The 22,177-nt window shown below is 40.5% G+C and overlaps 1 protein-coding gene across 2 annotated transcripts in view; it reads right to left on the bottom strand.

Moving 5' to 3' along the window:
- Window positions 1–4,192: 4,192 nt before the first annotated feature.
- Window positions 4,193–22,177, bottom strand: part of SLC12A5 (solute carrier family 12 member 5) — a 124,177-nt gene continuing 106,192 nt past the window's right edge. Inside the window, exons 21-26 of one of the 2 annotated variants that reach the window (XM_077251695.1) lie at window positions 19,054–19,161; window positions 18,706–18,828; window positions 18,444–18,622; window positions 6,903–6,917; window positions 6,657–6,790; window positions 4,539–6,315 (exon numbers count right to left, since the gene is read on the bottom strand). In XM_077251695.1, coding sequence (XP_077107810.1) covers window positions 6,224–6,315; window positions 6,657–6,790; window positions 6,903–6,917; window positions 18,444–18,622; window positions 18,706–18,828; window positions 19,054–19,161 — 651 coding nt within the window. In that variant the 3' untranslated portion in view covers window positions 4,539–6,223. Of the gene's footprint in view, window positions 6,316–6,656; window positions 6,791–6,902; window positions 6,918–18,430; window positions 18,623–18,705; window positions 18,829–19,053; window positions 19,162–22,177 lie in introns of both variants that reach the window. The other variant, XR_013213348.1, reaches the window with a different exon arrangement.

Below are 22,177 nucleotides of genomic sequence, written 5' to 3'. Positions count from 1 at the left end.
GTTTGACTCCTTATTAAAAGCATAAGTTTGCTAAGTATATGCTCAATTCTTGACTTCAGAATATAGAGCAGGAGTTCTTGTCTTTATTGACTTGCCTTTTGTTCATACTTCAGGTTTTATATCTTTGAGTTATAGTACTTGGTCAAAAAGATTTTTTGATTTTCTAAAAAGTGTAAGCAAATGGTTTAACTGCAAAAAGGTTCATCATTAGAGTTGAGCGAATTTCTTCGGGTCCCTGCTTATTCGGCAAGCTATAGCGCTTGCCGAATAAGCTGCAGAGGGAACCCGGATACATGTAGCATTGCGGTTGATCGGTGCCGCAGCTGCATGTGTTGCGTCTGTCATTGTCACAGCACATGCATGGAGAGCCCAACAAACAGGCTTTCCATGCATGTGCTGTGACAGTGACACAGCCACGACACATGCTGTGATCAGCTGGTGCGCTCCATGTATCCAGCTTCCCTCTGCAGCTTATTCGGCAAGCGCTATAGCTTGTCGAATAAATGGGGACTCGAAGAAATTCGCTCAACTCTACTCTTTGATATATAGGCTGGGCCATGTATATGGATACACCTAAATAAAATGGGAATGGTTGGTGATATCAACTTCCTGTTTGTGGCATATTAGTATATGGGAGGGGGAAAACTGGCATCAGTCGAACATCCCTTCTATTAGCTACTCACAAATGGCACCCTTACAAAATCCAGCTGCTGCAGCATCTCAACGAGGATGATCCAGATCAGCACACTGAATTTGCAGAATGGGCAAAACAAAAATTGGAACAGGACCCTCAGTTTAAACAGAACATTATGTTCAGTGATGAGGCAAACTTTTTTGGGTGTCATGCATTGAAATCTGCTGCAATGACACCATTTCTATCCGCTCCTCACGTGTTAACCTCTGCTATATGTTAATGGCTGTAGGCAAAGAGAAACTTGTAAGAATAAAGTTACGTTAAAACCAAGCACACCATTGTTTTTCTTGTGAAATTCTCAGTAAGGTTGATGTGTCACATAACCTTCTTCCCATTGGAAAAAATAAAGTTGGATCCAAAATGGCCGACTTCAAAATGGCCGCCATGGTCACCACCCATCTTGAAAAGTTTTCCCCCTCCCATGTACTAATGTGCCACACACAGGAAGTTCATATCACCAACCATTCCCATTTTATTTAGGGGTATCCATAGTACAGGGTGGGCCATTTATATCATAGCCTGCAAGCTCATCTCTCTTGCATTGACATGACCATGTGTCTGTTGCTGTTGTTTCTTCGCTTTGTGTTACATCTGAATATTGTACTCTAAACACATGGTTATTTCCCATTTGTACGGAGATGAAATATCACATTACATGCCCTGCTGCTTACTAGTTTGCTCCCTCACTCAGCATTATAACAGTTGCAGAGCTGTGTATGTGAAGACCTTAGGTGATTACAGCTCCGCCTTGCAATAGAGGCATGTAGAGCGGTAACTGTATCTGCGAGAGGAGAAACAAATCAAATGAACTGTAGCCCTTTTACATGGTAATCAAACCTGAATCAAAAAACAGACTTCACCAATATAATACAAAATGATCATATTTCAGAGCTTTGGTGTGGCATCACTTGGTTAGCATTCAGACAAGCAGGTACTTCTTGGTATTTTTTGTTTTCTCAGAAGACAACTTAAAATTGTGTAATAACATTTTCAACACCACATCAAAAGGGTGTAATAAAATTAGGTTTATTGCATTTTGTGCTGACAGTCTGAAAACAAATTAAATCGGCACATTAAAGCTGTATGAGTAAGTAAGAGCATTCAGCCACAAAGAGAACCACACTAAATAGCTACACAAAACATGAAACTAGTCCTGTAAGATACATAACGAAAGCAGCCAGTCTATAGCAGTGATTCATTTGGTTTGGAACAGAAATATTTGTACACTGGTTTTTAATCTATATCCATAATAATAAACAGACAAAATTAAAGCATTTTGTATTTACTAGCCATCTAGGGAAATAGCACATGTCAAGTAACTGGGAGTCACATAAAACATAGAGTGCAGTTGAGGGTTTCTTGTAAGATCACATTGGTGGTAGAACTTTTCAAAACACATTTAAATATGTCTAAGTATGAATATATATATTTATGTATATTGCACAGGTAGCACAAAGTGAGTTAAATTAACAGGAGAATAAGATGTTGGCGCATTTTACTAAAGTCTTGGTGTCAGACCTAGTATCCTGACCCTTGTAGTGCAACTTGTTTGAAATCGCTAAGCTGCCACACTAGCACTGAACTTTATTACCTCCCACCCAAAGTACTAATCAGGACATGCCAGTTAGCCTCACAGTATTGGAAGATTTTAGAGAAGACCGACTTCTCAGCCATTTGTCATCGTGTAAAGAAAAAGCAAATTGCTTACTCAAGTCTTATCACTTGCTGAGGCATTGCTAGGTCTCCCTGCTTTTTTTTCCCCCTTTCGTTGATAGAACTATTACCAAAATATTTCTTATTTTCTCAAAGGTCCCTGATATGTCTGCATAGAAGCAAGAATGTGCACCCTCCAACTCTGAGATTTACAAATGAACACTAACAGCAGGTTTAGTAAATCTTGGCCTCTTCATGAATTGCTCCTTTTAAGCAAAACCCTAGCCAAGCTACTTCATTAGCAATGAAGCACAATTGGGGTTTTTTTTTTTTTGTGTTTGTTTTTTTTTCTCTCTAGCACAGATTTGAAATTGGCAATTTTTAATTTGATGCAATTTTTTGAGGGGGTAAATAAAGCTTAAAAGTAGTTTTTGGTTCTATATAAACAAAGATGCGACTTATAAGTTTAACTTTTGAATGTGATTTTGTTCAAATCCCTCATTTTTATCGGTTTGATATTTGGCAAACCAGTTTTGAGCTGCTTTTGTTAATCTTGCAAGAATACGCAGATAATTATATCTGAATAAATGTTGATCTCTATGACCCCTTTTCTAATATAATCTAGAATGTATACATCAGATGAATGCATTCAATGGATGCCATACTCTGGCACCTTGTCACCTATAGGGATCCAGTGTGTTTTGTTTATACTGACCAGACTGAGGCCAAAAGAACAAGCCTTCATCAGGCTGATGTAACCTTTTGGGCAGGTTTAGTCTGGATGCTAGGAGCTTTCTTGGTCTAAATAAACATACATCACAGACATAAGGTTAACATTGCCTCAACTTAATCTGTAAAAGTAATATTCTCATGACTTTTAGCTCTGGAATTTAAACAAAAATACTTGGTTTCATTGTAATAGAATAGAGGGATTCAAAATGATGGGAAATTAGGCACGCAAAGTATTCCACAAAGATGAACACTTTTTTGTTCAAGGATTAAGCCTCATTTACATAGAACCGGAAGATGAGTATAGGAGAAAAATGCACATTTTCTTAACTTTGTTACAATGTCACATCATCTGTTTGCTAAGATCTATGTATTGGAGCACAAGAAAGCCAGTTTTTCACTCTTAGAGGCACTTCAAGGAACAAATAGTAAAACTCATGGACCACTTATGTACAAATGTGAAAACAGGCTAAAATTTACCCTGTGGCTGCTGCAAAAGATGCCTTAAGGTACCGTCACACTCAGCGACGCTGCAGCGATATAGACAACGAGCCGATCGCTGCAGCGTCGCTGTTTAGGTCGCTGTAGAGATGTCAAACACAGCAGCTCCACAACGATGCAGGAGCGATCCTGTGACATAGCGGTGACGCACTTATCGTTCTCACAGGTCGTTAGCTCCATGTAAAACATTGCTGGCATCGTTGCTTTTGCTGTCAAACATGACGATACACGACGACCAAATAAAGTTCTGGACTTCTAGCTCTGACCAGCGATATCACAGCGGGATCCAGATCGCTGCTGCGTGTCAAACACAATGAGATCGCTAACCAGGATGCTGCAACGTCACGGATCGTTGTCGTTCTCGTTGTAAAGTTGCTGAGTGTGAAGGTACCTTTACACAGAAAAGCTTGGACCTTATGAAGTTATGATCACTGTCATGTTCGTATTTGCTAACATCGCCTTAATTAAACAATTTGCATTGCAGTAATGCACGGCTGCCGCTTTTCTCATTGTACACAAGAATGGATGCAACTGCAAAGCCCAAATTACAAAAGTAGTTCAAGCCTATAATTGAAATGGAGGGATGATGAGGAGAGCCACGTGTTACACACCTAGTAAAGAATAAATGTATTTATTAAAGGTGGTTGTTTGATTTTGCTCTAGATACTGACTTCATGCTGCAGTCTTTGAGACCATTTTACTACTGTATTTGGCAGGTTTTTACTGACTTGAGGACAAATGGAATACATTAATTGCAAACACTACAGTTTCATTTCATACATGAAAGCACCAGAATAAGCTAAAAAATAATATAAACACCAAAAGCAAATAAGTCATATATAGCTTTCCAATATTTTAAATATACTTTACAAGATACCTCAGTGATGAGGAGCTTGAGCTATTACAATTATAAAAATATTGACTGAATGTGCTACAGATGCGAAATTAATAAAACTTTGCAGTACATGCTTACTCTACCTTTTTTAAATTCACTTTTTGTTTTAAACAGTAGAACTCTGCATTCTGAATAAATCTCTTTATATATATTTATATAGTTAAAAAATATATATGTACACTGGCGAGTGCTTTTTTTTCACACCTACGCCACATACAGCTTAAAGTCACAGCACTATTAACAATGGCACTGTAAAACATTTAAACAACTAAAATGAATGGGTTGTGGGTTTCTCTTTTTAATAGTTATATACTGTGAATGCTGAATTAACTGCGCTTACTACGATGAAGTGGCCCACCAAAAAGAACAAACGTGCAAATGAAAATTAAAGCCCAACAAAGTTTCAACCTTTATCCCATGTAATACAGTTCTGGAAGACCGGTTTGTGGATAGTATGGTTGCTGTTTTTATATGTATATATTTTTTATATAGACTTTTTTTGTATTTTTTGTTTTGTTTAATAAAATATGATGTCTCAAAAGTGCATAAACATTACCGGCCTTGTATCATTTTATTTTTCAGCTAACTGTATTAGAGATGGTTTTGACTAGTTTTCAAATTTGTATTCTCCCTTTATGTGGGAGCCACTTCATTGCAGTGAAGGAGGACAAAAGAAGCAAGCAGAAAAATCACAGCTTAAGGACTTATGAATGGGATAGTGTAAAATGAACTTTACATAAAGAATCTATCCTAGGCCATGCAATTTGAGACTGCAAAAGCAAGTTACAGTCTCCAAAAGGTCCCCTGATTTTCCTGATACCAGTCCGAATCTACACAAACTGTTGCCCTTGCACTTTGTATTAAATTTGTAATCACTGTGCACCGTCCTGGCACAGATCCTCAGAGGCAATACTACAGAGCAAATGGGTAGAGTAAAAGTAAAAGGCAGAAACTTTTTTTTTTTTTTTTGCATCAGATTATTATTGCAACATGCTCCTCGGCATCAGCCCTTGCTTGATTTCCTGCACAGCTGAGTGGTCCTCTTAATGTCTTGTTTGGCCTCTTCTGCGACTTTGGCTTTATTCTTCCTGATCTGGGGCATGTGCAGTCTGAATAAGACCATATAAGTTGTCAGTTAATTGTCTGCTGTTACCCCAAATCCTGACGGCTCAAATTGCTGAAGCCGAGGAGAAAATAGCGGCTGTCAAGAATAGGGCGTGGAGGGAGGAACATTTGGAACGGTAAAGCATGCTGGTGAATACTCCCTCTTTCCCTTTCCTTGTCACACCAATGCTTTATCTAATGGCTGGTCTTTATATCCAATATGCGTAGATGAAAGTTATCTTCTGATTTCTGCCTGTATAACCCATGTGTTCTCCAAGTCTGTGTCGGGGAGAAATTAGTGTAACAGTGGATCACAGTATGCACAGAGGGGCCAGTATTTATAGCATCTTAAGCAGTGCGGCTCAGTTTAAGAAACATAGACTTATGTAAGGATTTAGAAACCAGCTTCATCAGTAGCACACTGGTGAAGATATGAGGAACAGTTGCACTTGTGCTGGAATGGAAGATCTGGTGCTGCAGTTCACATGTAAGGGCATTAAAGGGAAATGGTGGAAGCAAGTGAAGTTTGTGAGCACTGACCATATGCCTCCTCCCAACTCTCCTGATCTCTTAATACTTTTGCAATGTGGAGAGAGGTTTGAAGGCTCCTGCTAAGTGCAGCAAAAACTTCATCCAGGTTCTGGTATTCAAGAATAGATGGTTATGACCTCACGTCCACCACCACGAACCAACATAACTCGGTCCAGATGTTCTGTGAGGACTTCTAAAAACTCCATATCTGGTGGCAAAGGTTGAGGAAATTTAGAAATGGTTGTGAGTGGATCATTTTAAAGTGATTGAACCAGACCTATGACGATAAAAATGATATACCGTATATAGAAAATTACAATGCAGTGCTCCTTTACAGAACAGAGGCCGTGTAGCACTAGATAGCCACTATAGTTCAGAAAACACAATTCTATAATGTACAAAATCAGCAAAACTTCACATTTTGAGCTATAAATTACATGGATACAGAGACTGACTGCCAGGTTTCATTATGTTAAGAGTATATTTTTCCCACAAAAAACTACTACCTTTTCAAAGATGAATTCTACTGTGTTTCGTAGAAAAGGATACAGTTTTCATCGCCTTTCCTATTACGAGGTGGACCAGGCATATTGAGTAGAACAAGTTTTGCATCGTGAGATTTCTTGACAATAACCTCATTAAGTTTCACAGCTGTATGCATCCTCCGAACATTTGTTTGGTTCCTGGGTAAAAAGAGATTGAATAAGAAACTTTGTTTATGTTTTCAAGTTTACTAATATATTAGATCTTCCAGTGCTGTTTTAACAAGCACATTTTCAAAACAAAAAGACTTACAAGTTTTCCCACTCTCTGATTGCAAGAAAATAAGAAACAAAGCTGAATTAGTGTTACATAAAGCGAAAATATGGATAATCTTTATATTCTACTTCATGGCAGTAGACGGAGTTCAATAAAAAAAAAAAGATTGTAAACAACTTGTGGTTCAATACATGATCTGTTGATACGCTGTTTATATTTACAAGTGTCATATTACCTGAACAGTTTTCACTGAATCTGAGGCTTCTATTTCAACCTCTATTTTGGAAATTGACAGAACACATACAACCTTTGTCGGCCGTGTAGTCAGCTTTAATGTGGAGATCTGTTTTCCCAAGGTTTTTTTTTTTTAGCCATGAATAATAGTCAGCTGGCATCTTGCCATCCTTAATGGGGGGGGGGGGGGAATCCTATAAAGAGGACTAGATGAATGAACGTGCTCGGATAACATGTTATCCGAGTATCTCACTGTGCTCATATGTTATATTTGAGTCTGCATCTGCATGATGTGAGGTTAGACAGCCTCAACACGTGGGTATTGTGTAACAAATAGACAGCCTCAACACGTGGGGATTGCCCAACAGCTGCAAATCATACATCCGCACGGACTCGGAGCAGAATATATAAGCATGCCCAGATGCTCATCGCTAGATCAATGTTTCAAATCCTGGCTCCAAACCCAGCAGTTGGAAAAGCTGGTGAGAGTGCAAGGGTCTTTTCGAAAATCCCAACACCTAACTCAGGAGCTGTGCTCCATTAACTACCAGACTAATCTGATGCCCCAACAGCTCTTGATTGCATCTTTTACAGATCCAGCCTCCCCTACCTACCTGTATAACCATCCAAAATAATGGAATGCGAGTACCGTATACCACCCATGTTCCAGCCATTGGACCTGGTACCCCAACCTCCCTTTTGCTAATGGAGGCACCTGCTTTCTGTTGTCCCCAATGGTACTCTGGTTTAAACTGGAATAGCCTTCTATATAACTTGCCCCCATATTTTGATTATTAACCACATCACAACGACACTAGTACAATTCAGCTTTTCCATCATATCTGATATTCATGTGGATCATTCTCCCCACTAATTTTAGACCAGATCAGCAAAACCTTAACATTGTTTTTATAGATTGTATGTTAGGTCTGTAATTATTAGTGTTGTCATGTAGTTCTGGAGCACCTGGATTTAAATCTGACCAAGGATAATATCTCCATTGAGTTTGTATGTTCCCTCCATGTTTGCCTGGGTATCCCCTGAGTACTCTCATTTTCTCACATACTATAAAAGATATACACACACGGCCTCCACCATCTTTTACTCAGGATATGGTGTGCTTTGGATCATAAGACATTTGCCAAAGAATGCTTTTCCAGAACTTTTCTGGCTTCTTTGGATGTGTTTTAGTCCAAATGTAATCTGGCCTTTCTACAGTGTGGGCCATTTATATGGATACACTTAAAGGGACACTGTCACCTGAATTTGGAGGGAACAATCTTTAGACCTAGGGGCGGGGTTTTCGGGTGTCTGATGCACCCTTTCCTTACCCGCCGGCTGCATGCTGGCTGCAATATTGAAGTTCATTCTCTGTCCTCCGTAGTACATGCCTGCACAAGGCAATCTTGCCTTACACAGGCGTGTACTATGGAGGACAGAGAATGAACTTCAATCCAATATTGCAGCCGGCGGGTAAGGAAAGGGTGCATCAAACACCCGAAAACCCCGCCCCTAGGTCTAAAGATTGTTCCCTCCAAATTCAGGTGACAGTGTCCCTTTAAAATGGGAATGGTTGGCGATATCAACTTTTCGTGTGTGGCACATTAGTACATGGGAGGGGGAAAACGTTTCAAGAAGGGTGGTGACCATGGCGGACATTTTGAAGTCGGCCATTTTGGATCCAACTTTATTTTCCAATGGGAAGAGGGTCATGTGACACATCAAAGTTATTGAGAATTTCACAAGAAAAACAATGGTGTGCTTGGTTTTAACGTAACTTTATTTCATGAGTTATTTACAAGTTTATGACCACTTAATAAATGTGTTCAAAGTGCTGCCCATTGTGTTGGATTGTCAATGCAACCATCTTCTCCCACTCTTGACACACTGATAGCAACATCACAGAAGAAATGCTAGCACAGGCTTCCAGTATCTGTTGTTTTAGGTGCTGCACATCTCTATCTTCACAGCATAGACAATTGCCTTCAGAAGACCCCACTGGAAGCCTGTGCTAGCATTTAGCTGTTGCTATCAGTGTGTCAAGAGTGGGAGAAGATGGTTGCATTGGCAATAGTGATGAGCAAATATACTCGTTACTCGAGATTTCGCAAGCATGCTCGGGGGTCCGAGTATTTTTAGTGCTCGGAGATTTAGTTTTTATTGCCGCAGCTGAATGATTTACATCTGTTAGCCAGCATAAGTACATGTGGGGGTTGCCTGGTTGCTAGGGAATCCCCACATGTACTTGTGCTGGCTAACAGATGTAAATCATTCAGCTGTGGCAATAAAAACTAAATCGAGCACTAAAAAATACTCTGAGGTCACCCGAGCGTGCTCGGGAAATCTCGAGTAACGAGTATATTCGCTCATCACTAATTGGCAATCCAACACAATGGGCAGCACTTTGAACACAAGTAATAAGTGGTCATAAACTTGTAAATAACTCATGAAAGAATAAAGTGGGGAACCCTCTGTGTTTGCTCTCATGAAGTCTTCTCTTCATGGTAGCCTAGGATACTGAAACACCTACTTTCTGGAGTGTTTTCTTAACTTGGGTAAATATTTTTTTCACCATGGGAAGAATTCTGTGACATTTGTTATCTCTAATGGCTTTGTTTTTTTCAGCCTAATGATGGTCTGTGTTAGGACTGGCGGAACGCACCAAATATAAATAAGAGGCGATATAAGATGCGTTTGCAGTCCGGGGTCCACCATGCAGAGAAGACACCTGCTGCTCGGTAATGACGGTATTAAGAGAAAACACACGGGTTAGCTTCACCCGGTATGAAGGAAGCGAACCCTGTTGTGTCACAGGGCCGTGATACCGCACAGAAGGGCGCAAGCAAGGAGTCACAGAACTCTGCTCCAAGACTCGGTCAGAGTCCCTCGAGACCTCCTGCGCTCTACACCACTACAGTGGTGTCAGGAGTAAACTAAAAAAGGTTTAGCGCACTGGGTGTGTGCAGCGCCGCTCTGGCAAACACCACTAACCGCCCTAACTAGGGACGGGTAAGCGCACAGTGCCGCACTGGCTAACGCTGCTAAAAGACGCTGTAGATTGTGCCTCGTGCTGGACGGCACTAACTGGCACTAGACAGCTCCAACATTCGCAAACATCAACACTAGGGATGGGAATGATTCGGAGCTTTCACCGGAACAGTCATACATCCACACACACACACAAGAACTGATTTATACTAGCGCATGGCCATGCGAACCTTTTATAGCTGTAGCTCTCCAGGACCTTCCTAGTGATCCAATAGGAGCCGCTACTGGACCTGAGCATGTGACCCCCCGACCTCCAATGAGAGGTCGACCCGTGGGCATGCTCAGTAGGGGGAAAGCAGGACATAGTCCCTGGAACATCTGCTTGCCACTGATCAGTGCTGGCAACAGGGGCTGAGCCTGGAAAGGCAGCAGTAACCAAGTGCACAGTATCTGCTTGAGCCAGAAGCTGAGATCAGTGTCTGCTGAGCAGGCTCCACTGCGGCTGGAGGAGAATGGGAGACCACAGCGGACATGGTTTGAGATTTCCCCTGCATAGCAGTGGGAACTTGACACCTAACAGGTTTGTTTCTCTTCCATTGACCTCTTTTGACCGCATGTCTTGAGTTCACAGCAACAGCTTCTAAATGCAAATGCCACACTTTTATTTGCTTAATTGTTGATGGATTATCAAGAGAATAGCCTTTGCAGCCAATTAAAGAGCTTGTGAGATAATTGTCCAATTACTTTTGGTCCGTTTATAAAGAGCTACATATTAAAGAGCTGTAATTCTTAAACCCTAACTCCAATTAGGGTGAGAATACATTCAAATTAAAGCCGAGTCTGCACTTTTTAAGGTTATATTGATTACCCAAAAAACATCCAAGGTGCTGTTATATGATCAGCTAAAATGCCAAAATTTGTTTCAATGTCCAAATATTTCTGGGCCTAACTAAGCAAACGTAAATATGCCTTAAAAACACTCCTTGCATGGCACTGTAAGGAACTGATCTGTTTCAAGGTACGATACCATTAACCCCTGCCCTGTTACGTTTTTGTGTTCTTGTTTTTCACTCCCCTCCTTCCCAGAGCCATAACTATTTTTCTGTCAATATGGCCATGTGAGGGCTTGTTTTTTTAGCGGGACAAGTTGCACTTTTGAACAACATCATTGGTTTTAGCATGTCGTGTACTAGAAAACGGGGAAAAAATTCCAAGTGCGGTGAAATTGCAAAAAAAGTGCAATCCAACACTTGTTTTTTGTTTGGCTTTCTTGCTAGGTTCACTAAATGCTATAACTGAACTGCCATTATGATTGTCCAGGTGATTATGAGTTCACAGACACCAAACATGTCTAGGTTATGTTTTATCTAAGAATAAAAATTGCACAATTTTCCAATACCCGTAGCGCCTCCATTTTTCGTGATCTGGGGTCAGGTGAGGGCTTATTTTTTGCGTGCCGAGCTGACGTTTTTAATAGTATCATTTTGGTGCAGATACGTTCTTTTGATCGCCCGTTACTGCATTTTAATGCAATGTCGAGGTGACCAAAAAAAACGTAATTCTGGCGTTTCAAATTTTTTTCTCGCTGCGCTGTTTAGGGATCAGGTTAATCCTTTTTTTCATTGATAGATCGGGTGATTCTGAACGCGGCGATACCAAATATGTGTAGGTTTGATTTTTTCTTTATTTTATTTTGAATGGGGCGAAAGGGGTGATTTAAACTTTTATATTGTTTTATTTTTTTCATATTTTTTTCAACTTTTTTTTAACTTTTGCCATGCTTCAATAGCCTCTGGCACAACTCGATCGGCTCAGCTACATGGGAGCGATCATCAGATCGCTCCTATGTAGCTGAATTCCTGCATTGCTATGAGCGCCGTCCAAAGGGTGACGCTCACAGCAATCTGGCATCAGTAACCATAGAGGTCTCAAGGACCTCTATGGTTACTATGCAAGCGCATCGCTGACCCCCGATCATGTGACGGGGTTCAGCGATGCACTCATTTCCGGCCCGATGGCCAGAAGCATCAGTTAAATGCCACTGTCAGCATTTGAAAGCGGCATTTAACTAGTTAATAGCAGCGGGTGAATCGCGATTTCACCCACCGCTTTTGCAGGCACATGTCAGTTGTTCAAAACAGCTGACATGTCCCGGCTTTGAGGTGGGCTCAGCGCTGGAGTCCACATCAAAGCAGGGGACCCGACCTCCGCAGTAATAGTACGGCGGAGGTCGGTAAGGGGTTAAAGCAGATATGACCTGTTTTGCTAAAAAAAAATTTCTAGAGGAATACAAACTATAATTGCCACTGAACTTTCCTCACACTCTGGTATTATAAACTAACTGTTTAGGTCATCACAGCAGCAAGACTAAACACCACAGAAAAAACAGGCACAGGTGCTTACCTGCCCAGGCCTCAAATCAAATGCACTAACATGGTGCAGCCGGCCCAAGTAAAGATGGCGACTGCACAGGTGCGGTAATGCCAAATGAGACAGCCAGCCTACAGAATCAGTGATTGGCCGCTTGGCACACCAGCAACAAGACTAGCATTTCAGCCAACTGTATTCTCAAATAACGTGGATGATATTGAAAACAAGTAGGCAAAACAAAATAAATTAAATATTTTTAATCAGTCACCACTCCTACATTGATCCCTACACTGACCATCCTCATGTTAGTCTAATGGGTCATTCCACAACACCCATATTAAGATAAGCTGTGCTCTCCTAGTCCAGATGACAAAAGCATAAGAGATGTAATTTGCTTAATTTTTATGCTAATTGATTATATTCTACAAAAAGCTTGTCAGCAGTCAATCATCTTCCACAACATTTCCCGACATTCATCTTGACACTCATTGACCAAAAGTGCCACTCTCAATTTGCTTCTGGACATGCTCAAAAACTGAGGTATCTTATACTACTGAGGCTTTCCCTGAGCTCTACTGTCCATACATGGGGAACACACCTTCACATTTGATCTACCTATCCTTGTGTTTATTACCTTTTAGAACTGTACAACCACTGTTTAGTTATACTTAACACACTACTGACCCCGCATTCAGGCTGGCTTCCACAGGCCCAAGAAAGAGGGATTCTTGTCAGCAAGGAAACATTCTGGCATCATTAAGAGGCTGCCTGCACTGCTTAATACAGAAGAAATCACGTGTTTGTTTCAAGAACAGATAGCTTCTATGCATCTGTTACCTGCCTTCTTAGGTATTGCACTGATCATGTGCATTTAAAGGGAACCTGTCACCTGAATTTGGCGGGCCCTGTTTTCGGTCCGATGGGCGGTGTTTTCGGGTGTTTTCTTCACCCCTTCCTTTCCCGCTGGCTGCACGCTGGCTGCAATATTGTGTTGAAGTTGATTCGCTTTCATCCGTAGAACATGCCTGCGCAATCTGCAAAGCCGAATAGCATTAGTGCGCATGCACCGGCGCACTATGTCCCGGAAGTATTTCGCTGTGCTCCGGGACATGCTATTCGGCTTTGCCTTGCGCAGGCGTGTTCTACGGACAAAAGTGAATCAACTTCAACACAATATTGCAGCCAGCGGGAAAGGACACAGCCCATCGGACCGAAAAAAGGGCCCGCCAAATTCAGGTGACAGGTTCCCCTTAAGGTGCTCTATTGTCCCTTGCTTGTATTTTTCAAGCCTAGGGCAGTACTTTATTCTGATTTCTTTATTATTGGAGTTGGTTTTCTGAAGCTCCTTTTTGTTTTTTCCCTGGATCCCTACCTGTGTTTTTCCTCACCATGTAGGCCTTGGAATCTAACTCAGCCGTACCTATCCAGACAAGTCCTATACTGTTCATTATCCCTACATATAGATGAATTCACAAACATCTGCTAGAGTGTGAGAGAACTATACACTCCAGAGAAGCTGTTGCAAATCCTAAACCAGCTGGTGGCTCATACACATCTAAGGCTAGTTTCATACTAGCGTTCGGCAGGGCTGCTGATGAAATCCTTCCTCCATTAAGCCCTGCCAACTGCCGTGCCTCTTCCTTCAGCTCCGCCTATGTCTGCATGCCTACCCTATGTTTAACATTGGGTACGCAGGCCATGCGGATGCCTCTGCATGCATCGTCTTGACGCTGCACTGACCTGCATCGAACGCAACATGTTGCATTTTGTTGTGGTCGGCGCAGGGTCAAAATGACACATGCGGAGGCATCCGCATGGCCTGCGTACCCAATGTTAAAGATAGGGTACACAGGATGCATGCAGACATTGAAGCTGAAGGAAGAGGCTCGACAGTGGGCGGGGCTTAACGGAGGAAGGATTTCATCCGCAGCCCTGCCGAATGCTACTGTGAAACTTGCCTAAGGCTGCTTTCACACATCAGATTTTTTGCTTCAGGCACAATCCCGCAGTTTTTGAAAAAAACGGATCCGTTTTTTTTTACGCCGGATCCGTTTTTTCCCATACAGTTGTATTAGCGCCGGATTGTGCCTGAAGGGCATGCATTTCATCCGTTTTGTGCCGGATCCGTTCCTTCAGGCTTTTTTGCGGCGAAAAAGCCTGAAGGGATGTTTCCGGCAATAAATGCATGGAACGAATATGTGAATGAACGGTTCCGGCTACCGAATCCGTTTTTTACATATTGAGCATGCCCAGAAGCTTTGTTTTCGATTCTGGCATGGGAAAATCTCTCTCCCTCTCCCTCTCTCTCTCGTCCCCGGAATCAGGAAGTAAAAAATACATGCGCAGTAAAGAAAGCCGGATCCAGCTAAAAAACGGATCCGGTGCATCAGTTTTTCACAATTTACGCCGGATCCGGTTTTTTTTGCAAATTTGCCGGATTTAGCCTGAAACAAAAAACCTGATGTGTGAAAGCAGCCTAAGACGGACTATTTTGTTCTTTTTTTGTACCCTAATGTTCTGATTTCTCAATAAATATTGGAGATTCAACAAAGTATGGCTACTTGCCACTGTCTGCGTTTCTGACTTATTATAAAACATTTTGCGAATGATCACGCTCAAGATCTCACGTTTCCTCCCTAATGCAGTGGAAAACCAAAATGTTCATTTCTGATGTTCTCTTACAACATGACTCACAAGATTGACTTTAAAAAATAGCTCTCTAAACTGGCTTACAAACATGCGCTTTCTGTCCTACCTCCTAAGGTTCTGCCATTGGACTATGCTCACAACCACACCCCTCAAGTTTGTTATAGTAAATTATATGAGTATGGCAATAAAAGTAGACACTTGTTGGCCTTTTCCCTTGGAAGCTAAATTGCTTATTACTATGTTTTTTGTGTTGACTCTTTTATAAACTGCTAGGCACTTTGTCTTCACAACTCTTCCCCAATCACTGTATAGTGCCCAAGCCTTTATTTACCGGGGTACTTTCCAAGGTGACCGGGAAAAAAGAGTCATGGGTCAGATATAGTGGCTTGGGAAAGTAATCACCCACCTTGGCTTTTTACCTATTTTGTTACATTACAACCTAGGTTTAAATAGTTCTGTAATCCGATTTGTGTGATGTGTGATACATCAACAGTAAATAGTTTAAGTTGGTGAAGTGAGAAAATATAAGCATACATTAAATTTACGGGATCAATAACTAAAAATTGGCATGTGAATATGTATTCACTCCTTTTTCTATATAGCCCCTAAAAATTTCTGATGCACACAATTCACTTCATAAGTCACATGCTTAGTGAAAGGAAGTTCATCTGTGTGCAATCTAAGTGTAACATGGTCTGTCAGTATTGTGGAAAGTCAAAGCAAGATTACCAGCGCACTACTTGTTGTGAATATTAAGTATTAAGGGGTGCAGAAGAGTGGCAATATAACATGACAAGGCAAAAAAGAGGAAGAAAAGGAACCACTCTACAAGACTGCACACCACAATGTACTGTAGAATATATAAAAGGCAACTTTTATTGATACATCTAATAAAAACATTTAAAACCAATGGTGTACAACAATCCCCACACTGATCCACCAATGTAATAATGACAAAAAGAAGAAAAAAGGGGAGGGGGGGGGGGAGGATGTATCCTAAAACATATACAGAAGCAATGTCTCACATCAATAAATAGTAGATCAACATGATTATATAGCAACCAGATACAGTGCAACAATAGTCTATGTAATATTAACCTCCTGAACACATACAAACCCCCAAGATGCAAGATATGAAGCAAATTCCTCAAGAAATGAGGGTAAGAAAAAAGCTCTGTCTAACCAGGCTAAATAGCCAATATTGTGGGTGCAGTTAGTGCCTGTGTGCCAACCGAACTGTCAGACCGCTTGTGTAAAGCAATGATGTAGAGCACGAATATACACAAAGACATGTGCGAATATGCTCTGTGCCCTGCAAGTGAGGCTGCAATTACCGTGCATAAGAGGTATAAACGGAGGTCTCAGGTCCAGCTGTACGGATCATCCTAAGGCAAAATAAAGCAAAGCCCACGGAAGGACAAAGTAACAAAGGGCAAGGATCGGCGTGGGGAAGGACCCAACGCGTGTCGCCGTAACAAGGACGGCTTCGTCAGGGGAAGAGTACTGTTGTACACCATTGGTTTTAAATGTTTTTATTAGATGTATCAATAAAAGTTGCCTTTTATATATTCTACAGTACATTGTGGTGTGCAGTCTTGTAGAGTGGTTCCTTTTCTTCCTCTTTTTTTGCCTTATTGTGGAAAGACGGCTCACTTAGCTGCTCCTTGAGGTAGACACAGGCACACATGGGGTTAATGTCTCTGGGTGGTTTATTGTATCAAAAACCCAAAATGGAAACAGAAAAGCAGCCTGTTTGGCTCTAAAGAAAATAAACAGTTTATACACAGTCCTGCCCAGTACTTTTGGGACAACACATGTGGCAGCTCTCACATGAGCTTCAGTATGGAGACTTCCTTGCCTCCACGCAACACAGAACAAGGAAAAAAAATGGCTGGACATTTATTTTCCCAGCCACACAGTTGGGTGGAGATATGGTGAGTAGGTGTCCTGCCCATCTCTTTACCTACTCACCTAAAAACCTGACCATAACATGGCCACTTAACTCCTTCAGCACATAGCATGCTGAAAAGAAACTTACAGGTTTCTAGATCACAGAGGAAAGCAATCTCTGTGACCCATATCTCCCCTCATACAGTGCCAGTGACCCTGTCACAGTATATATATCTATACCTTTTTCTGAAAAACTACAGAGGCTGCATCACCATTAAGCAGGAGGCACCACTAACCAAACAACACTATGAAGACCAAGGAGATTTCCAAACAAGTCAGGGACAAAGTTGTTGAGAAGTACAAGTCAAGGTTGGGTTAAAAAAAAATTCCAATCTCTGATAATCCCCCGGCACACCATCAAATCTATTATCATCAAATGGAAAGAATATGGTACCACAATAAAGCTGCCAAGAGAGGGCCAGTCACCAAAACTCTCAGACCGGGAAAGGAGGGCATTAATCAGAGAGGCAGCATAGAGACCAAAGGGTAACCCTGAAGGCGCTGCGGAGTTTCCAAGCAGAGACAGGAGTATCTGTCCATAAGATCACAATAAGCCGTACACTCCATATCGTGAGAAGAAAAAGTTTTTACTTACAGACAAAAATTGTAAGGCTTGTTTTGAGTTAGCCAAAAGACGTGGAAAACTCCCCAAATGTATGGAGGAAGGTGCTTTTTCATTTGCCATTCCTCATTATCCATTGATACTATTCTCCCTAAGCCAGGCAAATGCATGCACTTTGTGACTAAATTATATAAAAGATATGTTCTTGCACTCTTACTAGAATGGTTACAGATCATATTTGTACAAGCAAAATTCTTCACAACAAGGTAGAATACACACATTACCTCTTCGCATAGGATTTTAAAGGGAATATGTATTCAGAAAATGACTTATTGTTAGGCCACATTCAGCATTTGGTCAGTATTTTGCATCAGTATTTGTAAGAAAAAACCGGGAGTAAAACATTCAGAAGAAAAGTATAATAGAAGCAGATTTTTTTATTTATTTACACAATAGGTCATTATCTGATGACATATTAGCTCTAAAAAGGACCTGTCACTTGCTGGAAAAAAATAAGTTAACTACCTTGTCGACATCCCTGAGTTCTCCTGATTCTTGGTTTTTGCACTGTGTTACTCCATTGCAGAGATATTTACATATGTTGCTTTTGGAGTGCAGCCTGACTTGGTATTTCTTCTTCGGATGCATGCTCTTTTACCCTTCCCCCACAGGGGTAATACAATACAATCAACTACTAAACATTTGTAATCTGTAACTACATAATCATTGAAGTCTGTAAGAGCTGTAGCACTGAAGAATGTGTACTAATCCATTTATGCCTACTGAACACCTTCATCTTTTTTACATATACAATATCTACTTACGGTTTCATATTGAAAAAGTCTCTTATTCCTTCTGGAGTGCTAGGACTTTTGCTTTTATTTTTGTCTGCTGTAAACTTATCCTTTGTCCAGGTAAGGTGCACCTTGTCTTGAGTAGTGTCTGGTTCCTCTGGCGGAGATTGTGGTGTACTTGTTGCATTTTCATCATGAATTAGTTTTTCCTGAAGTTAAATTAAATGAATATTCAGACAACAATTTAAAAATGGGACATTTGATGTGTCTGAATAATTAATTCCAATTTTACCTCTTCCTCAAGCTTTTCTTCACAATCTCCTACTTGCTCTTCTGGAACGCTTAGATGTAGTCGCGAATTTGTTGGATTTTTGCGTCTTATTGAACCACGTGATTCATCTGTGATACTCTGAATCTATCCAGAAAGGAATGTATCATAAATTAATGTAGACTACCGTAATTCTTACCTTTAATTTATTTTTACAAGATTTGAAAAACATGGTTGCTTTAAAAAAAAGAAACGTTTTTAAGGCTTCAAGTACTTCGACTATATTGCCTTTCGGGCTGAGATTATGTATCTGCATATTCCAAGATTGCAAGAAAATCAGATTTTTAAAAAGAGAACATATTGAATATTTACCTCCCTTTCCCGTTCTGTTTTTGTCAAATGCATTTGCTTCAAAATTTGAGATCGCTGTTCCATCACTAGAGTCTTTTCATATGTGTATGCTGAAATATCACTGTCATGCTACAATACAATATAATAATGTTAAAAAAAAATAAAAGTACAATTGTAAATTATATAATCTGAAACAGGTTTGATTTGCTAAGTAAAATATTTTTTTATTCTTTAAAGTGTAGCTGGCATTTCAGGTGAACCTGTACCATAACGTCTATCTCTTGCTCCTCTATCCTACTTCTCGTTTCCTCCACTGATGTGTATGAATGGCAATTTTCACTCATACATCAGTGAGCTGAGGACATATATTTAACCAGTGAACTAAGAGTGAATCATCAGTCCAGGAGGATAAAGCCAATTTTCTTGAATAAGATATCATATCTAAAAGCTCTTTTTTCCACTTGAAATGTTGATTAATGGAAAAAAATTCAAATAACAGTTACTAATTAACCCCTTAGTGACAGAGCCAATTTGGTACTTAATGACCGAGCCAATTTTTACAATTCTGACCACTGTCACTTTATGAGGTTATAACTCTGGAACGCTTTAACAGATCCCGCTGATTCAGAGATTATTTATTATTTTTTCATGACATATTGTACTTCATGATAGTGGTAACATTTCTTCGATATTACTTGCGATTATTTATGAAAAAAACGGAAATATGGTGAAAATTTTTAAAATTTTCCAATTTTCAAACTTTATTTTTATGCCCTTAAATCAGAGAGATATGTCACAAAAAATAGTTAATAAATAACATTTCCCACATGTCTACTTTACATCAACACAATTTCGGAAACAACATTTTTTTTGTTAGGGAGTTATAAGGGTTAAAAGTTGACCAGCAATTTCTCATTTTTACAACATTTTTTTTAAGGGACCACATCACATTTGAAGTCATTTTGAGGGGTCTATATGATAGAAAATAACCAAGTGTGACACCATTATAAAAACTGCACCCCTCAAGGTGCTCAAAACCACATTCAAGAAGTTTATTAACCCTTTACGTGCTTCACAGGAACTGAAACAATGTGGAAGGGAAAAATTAACATTTAACTTTTTTTTGCAAACATTTTACTTCAGAACCATTTTTTTTTATTTTCACAGGTGTAAAAATAGAAATTTAACCATATGTGGGGGTAAACCACTGTTTGGGCGCACCGAAGAGCTTGGAAGAGAAGGAGCGCCGTTTGACTTTTTCAATGCAGTATTGGCTGGAATTGAGATCGGATGCCATGTCACGTTTAGAGAGCCCCTGATGTGCCTAAACAGTGGAAACCCCCCACAAGTGACACCATTTTGGAACTTATCTAAATGTGTGGTGAGCACTTTGAACCCCCAAGTGTCTTCACAGAAGTTTATAACGTAGAGCCGTGAAAATAAAAAAAATTTTTACACAAAAATTATCTTTTCGCCCTCAAATTCTTATTTTCACAAGGGTAACAGTAGAAATTAGACCACAAAAGTTGCTGAACAATTTCTTCTGAGTACGTCGATACCCCATATATGGGGGGTAAACCACTGTTTGGGCGCACCGCAGAGCTTGGACGAGAAGGAGTGCCGTTTGACTTTTTCAATGTAGAATTGGCTGGAATTGAGATCAGACGCCATGTCGCGTTTGGAGAGCCCCTGTTGTGCCTAAAGAGTGGAAACCCCCACAAGTGACACCATTTTGGAAACTAGACCCCTTAAGGAACTTATCTAGATGTGTGGTGAGCACTTTAAACCCCCAGATGCTTTACAAAAGTTTATAACGTACAGCCGTGAAAATAAAAAATTGCATTTTTTCTACAAAAATGATCTTTTTGACCCCAAATTTTTATTTTCACAAGGGTAACAGGAGAAATTAGACCTCAAAAGTTGTTGTACAATTTGTCCTGAGTACGCCGATACCCCATATGTGGGGGTAAACCACTGTTTGGGCGCATGGCAGAGCTCGGAAGGGAAGGAGCGCTATTTGACTTTTCAATGCAAAATTGACTGGAATTGAGATGGGATGCCATGTCGCGTTTGGAGAGCCACTAATGTGCCTAAACATTGAAACCCCCCACATCTGACCCCATTTTGGAAAGTAGACCCCCTAAGGAACTTATCTAGATGTGTGGTGAGCACTTTGACCCACCAAGTGCTTCACAGAAGTTTATAATGCAGAGTTGTAAAAATAAAAAATCATATTTTTTCACAAAAATGATATTTTCACCCCCAATTTCTTATTTTCCCAAGGGTAAGAGAAGAAATTGGACCCCAATTGTTGTTGTGCAATTTGTCCTGAGTACGCTGATACCCCATATGTGGGGGTAAACCACTGTTTGGGCGCATGGCAGAGCTCGGAAGGGAAGGAGCGCCGTTTGACTTTTCAATGCAAAATTGAATAGAATTGAGATGGGATGCCATGTTGCGTTTAGAGAGCCACTGATGTGCCTGAACATTGAAACCTCCCAAAAGTGACACAATTTTAGAAAGTAGACCCCCTAAGGAACTTATTTAGATGTGTTGTGAGAGCTTTGAACCCCCAAGTGTTTCACTATAGTTTATAACGCAGAGCCGTGAAAATAAGAAAAAAAATTTCCCACAAAAATAATTTTTTAGCCCCCAGTTTTGTATTTTCCCAAGGGTAGCAGGAGAAATTGGACCCCAAAAGTTGTTGTCCAATTCGTCCTGAGTACGCTGATACCCCATATGTGGGTGGGAACCACCGTTTGGGCGCATGGCAGAGCTCGGAAGGGAACTAGAGCCATTTGGAATGCAGACTTAGATGGAATAGTCTGCAGGTGTCACATCGCGTTTGCAGAGCCCCTAATGTACCTAAACAGTAGAAACCCCCCACAAATGACCCCATATTGGAAACTAGACCCCCCAAGGAACTTATCTAGATGTGTTGTGATAACTTTGAACCCCCAAGTATTTCACTACAGTTTATAACGCAGAGCCGTGAAAATAAAAAATCATTTTTTTCCACAAAAATTATTTTTTAGCCCCCAGTTTTGTATTTTCCCAAGGGTAACAGGAGAAATTGGACCCCAAAAGTTGTTGTCCAGTTTGTCCTGAGTATGCTGATACCCCATATATGGGGGGAACCACCGCT

Source organism: Ranitomeya variabilis, chromosome 4 (assembly GCF_051348905.1).
Source record: "Ranitomeya variabilis isolate aRanVar5 chromosome 4, aRanVar5.hap1, whole genome shotgun sequence".
NCBI lineage: Eukaryota > Metazoa > Chordata > Amphibia > Anura > Dendrobatidae > Ranitomeya > Ranitomeya variabilis.
The sequence above is the reverse complement of the archived record's forward strand: the minus strand, read 5'-3'. Positions and strand labels throughout refer to the sequence as shown.